This window comes from Numida meleagris, chromosome 8 (assembly GCF_002078875.1).
Source record: "Numida meleagris isolate 19003 breed g44 Domestic line chromosome 8, NumMel1.0, whole genome shotgun sequence".
In the NCBI taxonomy this organism is placed as follows: domain Eukaryota; kingdom Metazoa; phylum Chordata; class Aves; order Galliformes; family Numididae; genus Numida; species Numida meleagris.
In genome coordinates this window covers 7006244-7021066 of record NC_034416.1, presented here as the reverse complement: position 1 = coordinate 7021066, position 14823 = coordinate 7006244, and the positions used below count along the sequence as shown (strand labels likewise).

The 14823-nt window shown below is 32.9% G+C and overlaps 1 protein-coding gene across 1 annotated transcript in view; it reads left to right on the top strand.

Annotated features, from left to right (window-relative positions):
• Positions 1 to 5969, top strand: part of PCDH11X (protocadherin 11 X-linked) — a 37242-nt gene extending 31273 nt beyond the window's left edge. Inside the window, exon 5 of the mRNA XM_021406217.1 lies at positions 4999 to 5969. Within this exon, the coding sequence (XP_021261892.1) occupies positions 4999 to 5004 (6 nt within the window). The 3' untranslated portion in view covers positions 5005 to 5969. The remainder of the gene's footprint in view (positions 1 to 4998) is intronic.

Genomic DNA, 14823 nt, shown 5'->3' with positions numbered 1-14823 from the left:
TGTTCATCTGTTATACCTTTCCTAATGATGAGTTGGGTGGTGCTGTTTTCAGCATCTCGGTAGGCCTGATCTAAGTGATTTTTCAGTTGAGTACAGGGACTCCAGTATACCTCCTCTGAGCCAAAAATGTTCTTCCATTGTCTGCTCAAAAGCATTACTTTGTAGTGCACTAATTCTACTTAAAAAGAAGGTAAGCTCATGACATTCTAGATTTCTATGAACTTAGTTCTTCCATCAGAAGGGGCATTTAAAGCAGAATGGAAAGCAGTTATCTTCTTCAGAAGTCCCTTGGGAAAAAATGTTTTCTTCTATCTATACCTTTAAGATCATTGACAGGGGTTTCCTGTCATTGAGAGAAGAGTAGAACTGATTTTTTTTTTATTTTTTTTTTAAATACACCTGTACGTGAAATTATATTAGTATGGTGCTCAGAATATATGCAGAAGAGATTAACGTTACTGTTTGTATTGATTTTATTAAATGTGCAGTTATCCTTTTAGGTTAATTTTTTTAATACAAAAGTGACCACATTGTTGGAGAAATTACAACTACTCTCTGACGCCATCCCTTTCCACTAGTTGGAAAACAACATTTGCCTTTTAACATGACTTAATTGTGTTTTATTTAAATAAGCAATAAAATATTAATGCATTTATTTACATAAACTGGGCAAGAAAGGCCATTTGAGTTTAATCCTTTTTGTTGGACTTTGATCATAATTACAGCATTGTATTTTATGATAAGCAAAACCAACTATATTTCTTTAATTTCAGGAATTTTTTAAAAAATGAGACTTACTCCTAACCTGTTTTTTGTACATTATAGTCTCTGTAGTTCTATATTCTGTGAGGCTACAGGTGACTCAGGACAAACTGACAAACAGTGACATTTGTCACTGTTAGCTAGTAAAGAGGTGAAACAAAAGGAAACTTCTACCCCAGTCTTTCAGATGTCATGCTGCCCTCCGTTTCTCCAACCTTACAGACGACCGGGATCTTTGTGGTTAATGATGCCTTCATGTTGTACACTCTCTGAATTTTCAGAAAAATGTAGGACAGCAAGGAGAAACGTGATAAGTTCAGTTAAAATGGCAGATGTGCTAGCTTGAGAAATGAAAATAAGAAGGATAACTAATGTGGGAAACATTATTTTACTGTAGTAATTACTGTAATGCTTCCCTATTACAAGCCAAAATCTCTCTGAAGGAAGAGACTAAAGATTATACTTGCTGCGAATTTATTTATCTTCATTTTCTATTGGTTATTGATATTAACAGGCCTCACATCTCAATAGCTCTTAGCTTTGTCCATGCAAGACTAAGTTTCTACTCAGATATTCGAAATATTGATTTAAAGATAAAAAGTTATGGGTTTTTTTGAACCTTTAAATCAGAATGATATCAAAGGTCTTTTAATAAAGATTTCTTTGCTTCTGTTAAATTTGTTGATGTATGAAATGACAAAGTCATTATAACAACTGTACTCAAAAAAATTGCAAAAGAGGATGAAAGGATTTTCTACTAAAAAGTCCAAAATATCTCTTCAGTGGCTGTGTGGGCAAATAAATACTGGAATAGCAACACCTCAAAGTTATATGGGAGAGGAATCAGAAGCAACTGAGGACACACTGGATTATCGACTGCAGGAAGCTGAAGAGGGAAATATGTTGTGCTAATATGATGCAAGGAAGAAGGGAGAAATAAGCTTCTCTGATTCTTTTTTGTGGGAAAGGGTAATGGAAAGAGATATTAATATTATTTTGAAGTCACACGTTAGGAATTAATACTAGTGAAAGTGAATTGGTACCTTCAGAATAGCATGCTTTCCTTTGGGATGCTGTAGATGCATCAAGGAAGTTTTATCATGTGATAAATTGTGAAAGGGCTTCTTGTTCATAATATGTTCAGTTGTTTTTAAGTAAGATCTATAAAATAAAGCTAACTTTCAGTGTCTTCAGATCTTCTTTGCTTTGGTGGTTGTGGGCCTCTTAGAAGAATGTATTTCTTTGGAGAAAAACATATACCACGTTTACAGCTTGTCTGTCAACAAGCTTTGTTAAAAACTCAATTGCTTTTGACTTTTACCTTAGCGAGAGCAGGCTGTATGAAGTCTATACTTTCAAAAATCTTTTTTTTTTTTTCATTTATATTGGAATATTGGAAAAGGATGTGTTTTTGTAATCTGGTTTTTGTATAATATGTATCACAAATTTTAAAATCTGAAATCTTTGCTCAAGTGTTTCAAGCAACATTCAGACAATTCAAATTCCAGTCTAGGCATCAACCTATCTAATCAAAATATTCATAATTATAGTATACAATGTTACCTCTGGCAGCTGGGTTCTAAGAGACTGCTGCTGCAAAGGTTGATTAAAACTTCTTGTATCTTCCTCCTTCTTGTCTCTTTCTTTCAGTTAATGCTATGTGTAACATTCATTCATTTGAAAATACTGCAGTGCACACTATAGGAACAGTATAAATGTCTTAAAATAAACAGCTGTTCACTGAGGAAAGGTCCATCACCTTTTTTTTTATCATTTTAAGTTTTATCTGGCCTTTTGTTAGTGAATGAGTACATGAAAGCAGCAGTGGCAGGACTTGATTCAGTTTCAGTTCATTTCTTCAGCTGATACAGTTGGAATATATAGTCATTCTCTGAACTGCTTGAATATTCATATGAACATATTATTTGAATGAAAGCTATATAATAGTGCTCTGTTTCTGTACTTGGTGGTGGTTATGCCTGCTTTGCAGTGGACTCCCATCCACTGCAAGTACACTATGCCATCTTCAGAAAAATTTTGAGGGAATGATCAGGTATGAAGATTGATTTTCTCAAATTTACAACTGTAAAGCTTCATTAATTGATTTATTTGCAAGAATTCTATCATGTTTGAATGTACCCGTTTGTATGAATGGAGATTTCAAATAACACAGTGATCTCTGCTGAACTTGTTTGTTGGAAATTAATTGGAGATAGACATTACATTTATATTGAGAAGTAGACCTCACTTAAGATAGATTGCCTTTTTGGGGCCTACTGTCTCACTATCAACTGCTTACACAGGCTTACAGTTATGATATATATGGCTTTCTGGTTCTGATTTGAAATGTGGTGAAATGCTATTATTGTTTTCCAGTCAGTAAGAGAGCAATGTGCTTAGAATGCGAATTAAAAGAACATTGCACTTTCCTGAAACAAATAGCTCTGAAAACTCATGTGCTATGCAAATCTTTAGATGCACGATTTATTGTTTTGGGTAATAAGTGAGACTAGTGAGTTTAATCCAGTATCCTGTAATCATCAATAGGCAATGCTGATGCTTCTGATATGTGAAAGGGTGTATAGGTAGGGCTGTGTTTTGCATTGACAAATACAGAGTAAATTACACTCAAGGAACATTTTCTTCTAAATGTCAGATAAATATCTGTTGGTATAACCCTTCCCAAAAGCTGTTTCAAAAATGGTTACTATATCTCTGACTGTTCTTGTTATTTTCTCTTAACTTTCTGGCTGCTAATTGTGGTATAATTCTGTGTATGTACATTTCTGTATGAACTGAAATTCATATCTGGAGAAAACGATGTTACTGAAGTGGAATTTGCAAACTCTTACGTTAGTGAGCAGTTAATTAGATATGCAGTACTACTAAAGCAAAACCGGTTGAGGAAGTATTTTTCCACTGTGGAATTCTTTGGGAAAAAATATAAATCTTCAATTTTTATTTTATAGATATGTTTTTTACTGAAAAAATATGGGAAAGGAAATCTGGAATTGAAACTCTGTACTTCATAGTAGAAAAAAAATACCAAGCACAAGTGGAAAGAAAACAAAAAATAAATTAACTTGTCTTTTAGGAAAAAATGAACGATTTTGTACATGACTCTTAAATAGAATCATAGAATCATTGAATCACCAAGTTTGGAAAAGACTTCCAAGATAATCCAGTCTAACCGTCCACCTACCACCAATATTTCCCCACTAAACCACATCCCTCAGTACAACATCTAAATGTTTCTTGAGCAGTAAAAACTGTTTTGGAGAAAACAAAGATTTTTTATCCCGGTAAAAACTATTTGACTGAGTTTGTACTGAAGATGGTAGGCAAAGTTCCAGCATTAACATTTGGGTGATTGTTTTAGACTAGAATGATACTCAGCTCTCTATCCAATAGCAGCTTGCTTTGGGACAGTAGCAGAATAAACACATGATTTTTTGTAAACATTAAGCATATTTCACCTTCATGCTTTTGTGATGGAGCTGAAATGTTTACTCTTTTCTCCTCAAGTTCCTTTTTTTTATAAAAACCTATGGCTACCAACCGTTGTCAACAATGAAATCTGATTTATCTTTAGTTTAATTTTCACGCTGATTTCTTTTCCTATTTTCTCCCAGAAGGTATTGCAGTCAATGATTTTCAGTTGATAGTAATTTCCTGACCAGTGAGAGGCTAGTGTCTTGGTGACTGCTATTGATAGTGGGTTTTTTTTCCTTGAAATAATTGATCTGAATGGCATTGTTTCAGTGAATTTTCAAGACTCTAACTCTGTTGATAATAAATACAATTTAAAGTAGCAAAATAACTCTTCAAAATATTTTATGCTCTTAGGAACTATGCTCTTGAATGTAGTCTACTAAAACCGTAGAATGTATTTTAGCTAATATGGTAGTTTTCTGATAGCTGTATGCTTGATACAGCACTTGGAGTTTTGAGCTGATAAAGTAAAAAATATTTAAAAACCTAGAATAGCATACATGGAAGTCTCACATTTTAACACTTCTGTTGTGTGTTTGTAAATGTGTGCAGGTCTTTTTGTATATATAGAACTCCGTAAACACTCACGCACCAAAGGTGGTTGGTTACGTAGAAGTGCAATAGTTCAGTACTTCTCAAACTATATAGTGGTTGACGTGGTTAAAAGTTGGAAGCAAGCTTTACAATATATGGGGAAAATTATGCAGGAAAGGGCTTTTCTCATGCTGTTTCTCTGTTTGCCAGCTCTGAACGTCATCGCATCTGATGTTATATACTGAAGTCGTACGTGTACACAATGATGTTAAGCCAGCAAACATGAAAACAAGGAAATAGCACGAGAAAGCCCTTTGTCCTCTCTGATTGCCGAAGAAATTTATCGTCTGATCTCCAGAGGGGTTTGGAAGTGACGATGAACTGTTCAAGCTGCCCTACTGAAAGGTATCAAGGGCAAGAATTTTTTAAAAGGAAAAGACAAAAAAATTTTAGTACGTTGTGCTATAGTGTTCTATAATGTAGTTTTGCTAAGAAAAAAGTAATGTGACCCATCATTCATCGCAGTTGGCGATTATGGTAAATCTATTGTTTTCTAATTTTGCTTGTAACCAACTTCTTGTCCCAGATTTTTTCCTTATTTATTTTAGTTGAAACAAGTAGAAGTTTTGATTATATAAGTATAATAAAAGGGAGCAATAAATTTTATTCATACATTGAAAGGAGAATGTAAAGTTCTTTATACTCCCTGCATTAAAAAGAAAAACAAATTGTTGTCACATATAGTATTGTTACACATATTAAGAATCAAGTGTTATTTTATATCTATTCCATAATATTTTTAATGATAATATTGCTGCTACAGATCATAAATGGAATTGGTGACATCACTGCTTTCTCATTTTAAAGGAACAATAATAGTTGTGAACAATGAATACTTTCTTACCCACAAAATTTTGTAATAAATGATCCACCTTTTAAATAACCAAAAAAAATTCACTTCCTAAAATAGAATCTAATTTGCATTTTGCTTGCTGAAATCTAGACAACACATAAAAGATGCTATGCACCTAATCTTCTGAAATACTTAAAAAAAAAAATCATAGATCTAGTGGCGTGCTTTTCAGTGTGAAAAAGTTGGAAGCAGTAAATATTTGTTGGAACTTAGAATTTTTTGCACTGTTACCGAGCACACGGGGGAAAAATGGCCTTCTGTTGTTTTTTTTTTCTCCCCAAATTATTAATTACCCTTCTTATTTTAATTTAAACTTGTTTACATATATATATTTTTTTATTTAGTATGACTCATTTAAAAAATATAGTTTGAGTATCATTGCTTGGTTTGCAGCCTGGTTGCAAGTTCCTATATATTTTAGGGAATAATACTTAATATGTATCATCTATAATATTAGCATTTCACGTGCAATAGAAAATCTCTTAGGAAGCAAAGGAGTATAAAGAACCCTGTTTTTCTGCACTTAGATGAAGACATGTAATATTAGTTTGTTAGAATAAAATGAATAACACTTCTAACTGGGATGTATACAGTATATATAACTTTCTTTTAAAGAAAAGGTTATTCATGATTGATCAATTAGACTACAACATGACATTCTTACACCTTCCTGTATGTTTGATGTAAAGATATTTATAGGCTTGTACTTAATATTCACGTTGCCTCAGTTCTTAGACTGCAGAATGTCTACCATGACTGTTGCCTATAGTATTCTCCACATTGCTATCTGGCTCTTTCAAAAATGTGTATTTGGCTATTTGATCTGTAAAATAAATTCTATTAATAATTAAGTACGTATTGTAATTTAGCATATTGTATTGCATAATTATAGCTATGACTGTTACAGGAAAAGTTTCCTTCCTATAATGAGATAATTTTCTTGGAAAGATGTTTATGTATCTGTAAGACAGTTTTGCTGTTCCTATTTACCATTCCCTTGAAGCATTTATGTTTCAAATTAAACAGCACATTCAGTGGTTAGACGTACAGTAATGATATTTATTGACTCAATGCCACAACTTAGCCAGTTGTTTTGGTTTGATACTCCATTCCAGATATAGTAAAAAGTTTATTCAAGAAGTATTGTTTAGTGTAACTAAAGATGGGTACTGCCTGTTGCTATTACGATTGTTTGCTTAGGTGCCTCATAGTTGGGTGATGGGAAGCATGCAAGGATATTTGTTAAGAGTAATTAACCTTTGGCCTAGTAGAGTTGTTCATTAGGAAGATAGTAGGATTTCACAGACTTGTTTACTGTGTTTTCTTTTTTTATTGAATCTTTGGATTTCTGTTCTTGCAGCAATTAGGTTTGAATTCCTTGGTGAGAAAGCTAGTATATGTAAAATTCATGTTTGGTTAGGCAAAAAAAGCACCAAATAATTGGAATGCTTATATTGAGATCTTTTTTTATAAATTGAGGTATACTGTACTGAGGTACTGGCCTGGGTTCATCTACATGCTAGAGGGCTGCATGCCCTCTACAAGTGCCTACTTTTTACAGTGAGTATGAAAAGAATCTTTGATTATCTGTGCTCGCGGTTTCTTGATATGAATGTTGATTGTGAGAAGAATATTTCTCAGGAGACTCCTGTTTCTTTTTCTTTTAGCCAAGCTGAAGATGTGTCCTTTTCCTGGTATTTCACTGGTCATATCATTCTATTCTTGAAGCATCTAGTCTGATTTGAAACCTTAGAAAAGGCACATATATGAAATATAGCCTCATCATGAGATTATTGGTCTAAATCTCTTCTAGTTCTGTCATGAGCTAGCTCAGCCAAATATAATAACCCTTCAAATGCACTACTGGAAAAACCAGCAACCTCTTAAGTAGCTTGGTTTCACGTGTTTCACTGTCTCCATTTTTGTTTTCTTATATCTAAATATCTCTTTTTAAAAAGTGGTTCTTTTGTAGGCTAGTATAAGACTTGTCAGAGAGCATATCTCCTTCTGATGATGAAGTGCATTCATGAAAGTCTCATGAAAGCCTGATGTGTACTTACCAAATGTGTATGTGTGCTGAATATTAATTTCTACACTTTTAAAAAAGGCAAAGGATAAGTCAGTCAAAAAATTCCATATTTAGATTTTTTAATGAATATTAGAATCCTGAGTCAAAGCCAGGCCTATTTCAGACTTGAATATAATTTCTTTCTTGTGCTTTCACCTAAATAAATGATCTTTCTGACTGCATGGAAGTCAGGGTAAATGAAGAGTAAGAGATACTGAGTTGTCAAAATGCTGCTTTTGAAATTGAAAATTCGTTATATTTTTCTTGGAAATATCAGTCACACTTTCTATGTTATTTTCTTGTGATTTAGATTGTAATATTACTACTCACTATTATCTCAGTAAGCTTATTTAGAGATTTATCCTTTTGTTTGGTGCACATCACTACCCTTGTCACCAGTGCAGAAAGATCTGTGCCTATTGAAGTCCTAGAGTTTGTTTTTGGTCAGTTACAGTGCTATGCGTGGCTTAGCATAGAGTATAGTTCTTTATTTGCTGATAGTTTTACAGTGTGCATTAGTTCCGTCACAGCTCTTAGTTCTACAATGCCGGCAGCCAAAGATGACTCTCAGATTTACCATTCTGCATCCTGCGTCATATTGTCAATGCCTGGATTTTGTAAGAATACGTGTCTACCAAAGCTCAGTGCCACTTGATCTCAAACACACCCTAATGTCAAGAGAGTCTCTTTGGGGGAAAACTATGGCACACAATCTGCAGTTTGTATGAAAGCTGCCTATCATATCGGAAAATACGTTGTACTTTGGAGGATATCTCCATATCCATCTGAAATTCATTGAATACTGCTAAAAGGCAGTAGGGTACTGTCAAAATGAAACAGTTTGTGATGTAAACAGAATTATTTTTTTAATGTAAACTGTAAAGGAGTTTGTTTTTTTTTGTTGTTGTTGTTATTGTAGTTGTTACACATTTTCAGTGATTTCGTGTTTTACCATAGTGCAAATATTTATGGCATAGCCTGATGTTAAGTATTATTTGTAAAATCTTTTTAACAAGACTTTGAGTATATATTTTTGATTTCATATTGAATTATTAAGCACTGTTTCTTTTATGTCTTAATCATCTCTTTCTAAAATAAATTTTGTTTAAAGTTTATATTTATATATCTTTTGGAGAAGCACTGTTTTTAAACATACCTTCAATCTCTCTTTTGACAGTGCATGCACACTGTCAAGTCTATATATATACCAATGTTTTTTACAGTAGTTAGAGTCTATAATTATGAAACTAAATTTACCACACGAAGATTACTAACAAGCTTATTCCTTGCCAGTACATACATTTTGTCTACATTTTCTTCAAATAAATGTGGTCTAAGCAGGACTTTCCAAGAGCTGCACATCCTCTAAGAATGTTTACATATATGTGTGAGTGTTTATATAGTGTTTATAGAGATATATATAGTATGTATTTACATATATATATGTCTTTGTATGTATGTATTTTCTGTGCATGTGTATGTAAAGTGAGCATGAGGGTGAATGAATACACATATATCTCATATTCAGTTAGCACAGTTTACAGGCAATATATTACATAGAAAAAACTGTAGCTATATGCCTGTCCCAGTACACGATATATCTTGCTATGAAAGATAGTAAGGCACTAGGATTTCACTTTACACGTTATTTTGAAGTTGGTCTTCCCTCTGAGAGTGTACTGTGTTATAACTGTTATTAGAAAGTGACTCTTGATAACTTGGAGGTCATGATACAATATGATAAATACAGTTTTGGGTTTCTGTTCTCTTTCTTTGAGAATTTCACTTTTACTCATTCCAGTACTGAGGGTACTGGAATGTACTGTGAAAAATCTCTCTTGCTATTCTGAATTAATATATATATTTTTTGTTGTGTAGACACTCTTAAATCTTGCCACTGAAAATATCATGGAAATGATACTTCTATGTTTTCTCAAATGTAAAAATCTGCCTCTGCAGATTTCATAAAGAGACATGTAAATCAAATTCAGTTATTTAAATTAATATAGATGGATATTAAATAATTGTGTTACCATAAATTTTTCAGGACTATTTCTGACTTCAGCAATCTTTTAAACAGCCTTTATTCATTTGTATTTATTATTTATTTATTTTTAAATCGAAGTTGTTCATTAAAGCTCAAACAACTTATTTCCAATAAAAGCTAAATGGCAATTATAAAAGATTTGAGGTTTGATTTCCCATTACTGAAGAGCACCTGAGAGTTATCAACCGGATTCCTGTCCTTTTTATGTTTTTCATCTTTGTTCTCCTGTGAGATGTTCATGGTTGTCAAATGGAATGAACTTACCTCTGCCTATGTACTGGGCTGTGATGTTGTCTGTCTTTGTTAGTGATCTGATCAGCAGAGTTTGACATGAAACTAAGATCTTTCCTCAAAAGTATTTCTTCCTTTTTAGTGTCTGGCAGTTGAAAAACACCCCTTTTATCTGTGTGTGTAAATCACAAATAACTTTCGGGCATGTAGACAGCTTCACTCTGATATGGATCTGAAACGCTCAACAAACATACTTTTCCTAGATCCTTATCTAAATCACTGATGGGTTGATCCCTCCTTGCTTCCTTCCTTCTTTCTCTCCAGCTTCCTCCTTGCAAGAAAATGACAGATGATGCTAGAGTGCACATATATTTCAGATAAGCAAATGAGCAACAAACTGATGTACTTCACACTTTGAACTTTTAAAGTACTTGAATGGTTAGAAGATGCATTTTCCTGAATATTTCTACTTTGTGGACATACTTGATGGGGAAAAGCAATTCAGGGAAAGAAAATGTTTTTTTCTCACCAAGTAGCGAGTATCACAAATTCTAACTGTCAAGTAGTATTAAATAACACTTTAATTAAAATTAAATACAAAATAACAGTTGACTATTTTCCGGCAAAAGTGAAACTTAAGAAATAGCTTTTTGGAAAGTAAGAATAAATCTGAATACTTTGTTAATTCTCAAGAGTTATGTTATATCATTGTATGTATACCGAAACTTCTGTTTCTTTGATCAAATTGTACTAGAATATTTGAATTGAAGTTAAGAAGACATTTTGGCTTACACATATGTGGTATAGTGGTCTTATTTTTGTGAAAAGTGAACACAATTTTTTAAAAATATTTTCAAATCACTGTTGATAAGGTGATTTGTGCAATCTTAATTGTTAAGAAACAGTAAAGCATTCTATAAAGCATTTGAAAGAAACTAATTGACTATAATAATAGTATTGATTCTTGCACCTCAGTTAACTGAAAAATACTTTTGCCTCAGCTATTTAATGCTATATATCTTTTGAGATCACCTGTCTGCCAAAATTAGGTCCATATAGAAAAGGTCATGATCACATTCAGGACGTAGGCATTATGAGGATAGAAACGGATGAGAAAAAAAAGTATTAGTGCATTTTTTTTTAATTGTGATAAGATTGCTCTATCAGTATCTGATGTTCCACATCTGAGATCTTTGTGCCACATTCTGACACATATGGACATACCTTCTTAATTGGATTAATGTGGAATTATAGATAAAAGTAGTGGAATGTTGCCTTCTAACTTGTAATGTATGCAAACGCATAGATTTGTTTTCACTCATGATTTTTAAGTTTGATTTGTGTCAGGCTTACCATGTGATTTGAAAGTAAGATATCTTAATTGTATTACATGTCCAATTTTTATTGATTTTTAGAAATGTTCTTTCCCACTCTTGGAAAACTAGTGTATTTCAAACTGAAAGTGAAAAAGAGATGCAACTTAGACTTGAATAGTGTATGGTACAGATTTCGTTGCTATTTTAACTGGATGAAACTATCTAATTGTAAACGATATTACAAAAAATTTGTTGTATGACTTACCTTTTTTCCGTTTTTAAACTTAACCTGAGGTAAGTGTATTAAAATTATAGTTAATATATAAAAGAAATATATGAAAGAAACTAATATACTGTAATAATGGTATTGATTCTTGCAACTGTCTTCTGTCTTTGTTGCATTTCATTTCTTGAAATGTATTTTTTGAAGTAAAAACATAGTCTTAACCACTTATATAAATGTATAAGTATAGATATTTAAAATTGTAACATATACTATAAAAGTGTAAGCATTTTCTATCTTCTGTTTCAAAAGCATCTGTTTTCGGAGTTCAACATGATACAATATATCAGTGGATCAAACTGAAGCTGTGAAAGTGTTTTTCAATTTAGAATAAGTACATTTGTAAACAAAACTTCAAGAGAAGAGAAAAATATTGGGTTATGTTCTCAAGCTTAGCAGAAAGGAGGCAATGACTTCTACAGCCTGCTGAGATTTTGATTGCTATTGATTTCAAAGTTAGAATCCAGAACCACTGCAATTTATAGGAGAAATCTCTCTCCCAACTCATGTTAAACTCAAAACTCAGTAAGAGCCGCAGCTGAGAGTTGCTGCTGCTTGTAAAGGTATGTCTGATACTGTTATTATCAGCAGTAATCGGCATTGCTGTATTTACTGTCTTACAGTTCATGCAGAGTCAGCTAGATCTATAATATTTTTAGAATTGAGTGGGAACAATGGTTTTATGAGAAATCCTACTGGAAAATTCTACCTTCCTCCCTCAAAATACAGTAAGCTTATCTTCCATATACAAATATCTAATGCTTTTCAGGGGTATGTCCCATAAGACACACTGAAGTAAGATACATAGTTTCTGTATGCTTTATTCCTCACACTAAATATTTACCCTGTTAACTTTTATTTTACACATTATAGGGCTGTAGAAGCTTATATGCAGACACACAAAAGTAAGGCATTTTTCTGATAATTTTGCATGTCTAATTTCTCTGTCAGGAAGTATTCTAAGATATTTCTTGCTCAAAGGTGGGCAAATATTGACTGATTTTCTCTGGACCTCATTCCATCTGCCCCTGACTAATTGTAAGAGTGGAGATTACCAAACCTTTCTGAAACATTAGTTCCTATTTGACTACTTCTCATGACGAAAAGTGTTTCCTGATCGTAATTGGAATTTCTCTTGCTGTGTTTAAGTTCTATTGAAAGAGCATGCAGATGTTTTAGAGATAGATAGGAAGTGCTTGAGTACCAGTGAAACTTTTTCTGGGCCTTTAGAGACAATCCATCAAAGTCTGTTTTGAACAGGAGATGTCATTAAAGGGGATCACAATCATTCATTTTCGTTGAATTGTATCTCTTTTTTTTTCTTTGACAAAGATGTGCATTGTATACCAGAAAATGTACATGCTCAAACATGCTTTGACTGCTTTTGTGAAACAAGAAGCTTGTTCTCCCTGATTTTATGGTTGAAAATGTCTTATTGGGATATGGTTAAAATTTCACTTCAGCTCTAATGAGGTCCTCACACATTAGGTGGTCTTTCTTTCTTCATTCCTTCCAGTCTCAAAAATTGCTTCATTCTGAATGGGAAAACCGAACACCTTCACGTCAGGAAGATGCAAAATAAGTTGGTTCCTTACTCACAATCTAACTTCTGTCTGTAGCTCTGCCTTTCTCTTCGTTTTTAGATATTGAGCCATCTTCAACTGTCTCAGCGTGCTTCACCAAACTTGTCTGCCATCTTTTTCATCTTCATTTCTTTCTGGTTTAGTGCATGTTGTATTATGTTGCCACTCTTTGTATTATGATGACACATTTTGCCAATCCTTACTAGTGCCGATATAGAATCTATTAATATTTACATACACAAATTTTTATATTAATGCTGTAAAGTGTATTTGTGAGAATTTGGCTCCTTGCCATTATTATCAAGAAAGTACTTTTCCTTGTTCATCCTATTTCTGGGATTCTACTTCCCCCAGGAAGTAGTATGTAGTTTCAAAGGCTCAAACACTCTATGACTCTTTTGGAGTTTTACCTCATCTTGGAACTTAGGATACAATAAAATTATCCCAAAAGAGCATAGCATCCCAGTTTACAAAAATATATATTTGAAATGCTCTAAGTTCTTTCACTAACAGGATTATTTCATTTGTATTCCCATCTACTGAGATTCCATTTTCTGACATAAAAAAAGGGATATTTGCTCTTCTGGGCTTCAAATTTCATATATTTTTCAGCTACATATATGCTTCAGGTAAAAGGACAAAAATGCGAAACTAAGAACAACCACTGTGACTGTAAGTCTCTTCCAGAATTCCCTGAAATTAATATATTTCTATGTCAATTCAAATTTTTAGTGTTTCTAGACTCTCAAGTACATGTAGACATTTTAGTAGAACTCAGAATCTCATCTGTTTTCATGGAAAAATGCCAAATGAATTCAATTTACGTATATTTGAAATATATCTATTCATATGCATTTTCAGAGTACAGTCCAATAAAACATTGTTTTTTGCTTGCTTGTGTCACCCACCAACTTTTATGTTTATCTTTAATTTATAAAAATATTGAAAGCTTTCATTTGAATTCCATCTAGTTCTACTAGTGTAAACATTGATAAGTTGACATATCATAATTTCTTTACCCATAAAATAGTGAATTAAACATTTTCAGAAACTTACCATGAAAGGTGGATGTTTAAAGCAGACAGACAGAGCAGCACATTCAATTTGAAAAGCAACTGGAAAAAGAAAATGTGATTGGAGGGGAAAATATTCTATTAATATGTTCTGTACACAAGACTCACAATGGTGCAATTACATGCTCTCAATCAGCTACCAAGAATGATTTATTAGTTACAGTATTTTGGCTCTGAAACACTAAACATGGATAAGACAGTACATGCTCAGTTGTGTAAGGGTTCTAACATCTGTCCTGAAAATCCTCTTACAGAAAGTCCTTCTGGAATTAGTAAACGACAGCGTGAGTTCTGAAATGGATATGAAAGAAAAAATGGGGGTTGAAGGGAACTGGAAGGAAATATTTCATTATGTCATTGCCCCCTTTTAACACATTAGCTGCTTGAACTGTTTGTTTTTATGATTCCAGATGGTAGCAAGATGCATATAGAAGAATAAAATGAAATAGAACAATTCAAATGCTTGGCTGCTCTTCAAGAGCAGCTAAGGCTAAGCTTTATTAAATTCACATGAGGATATG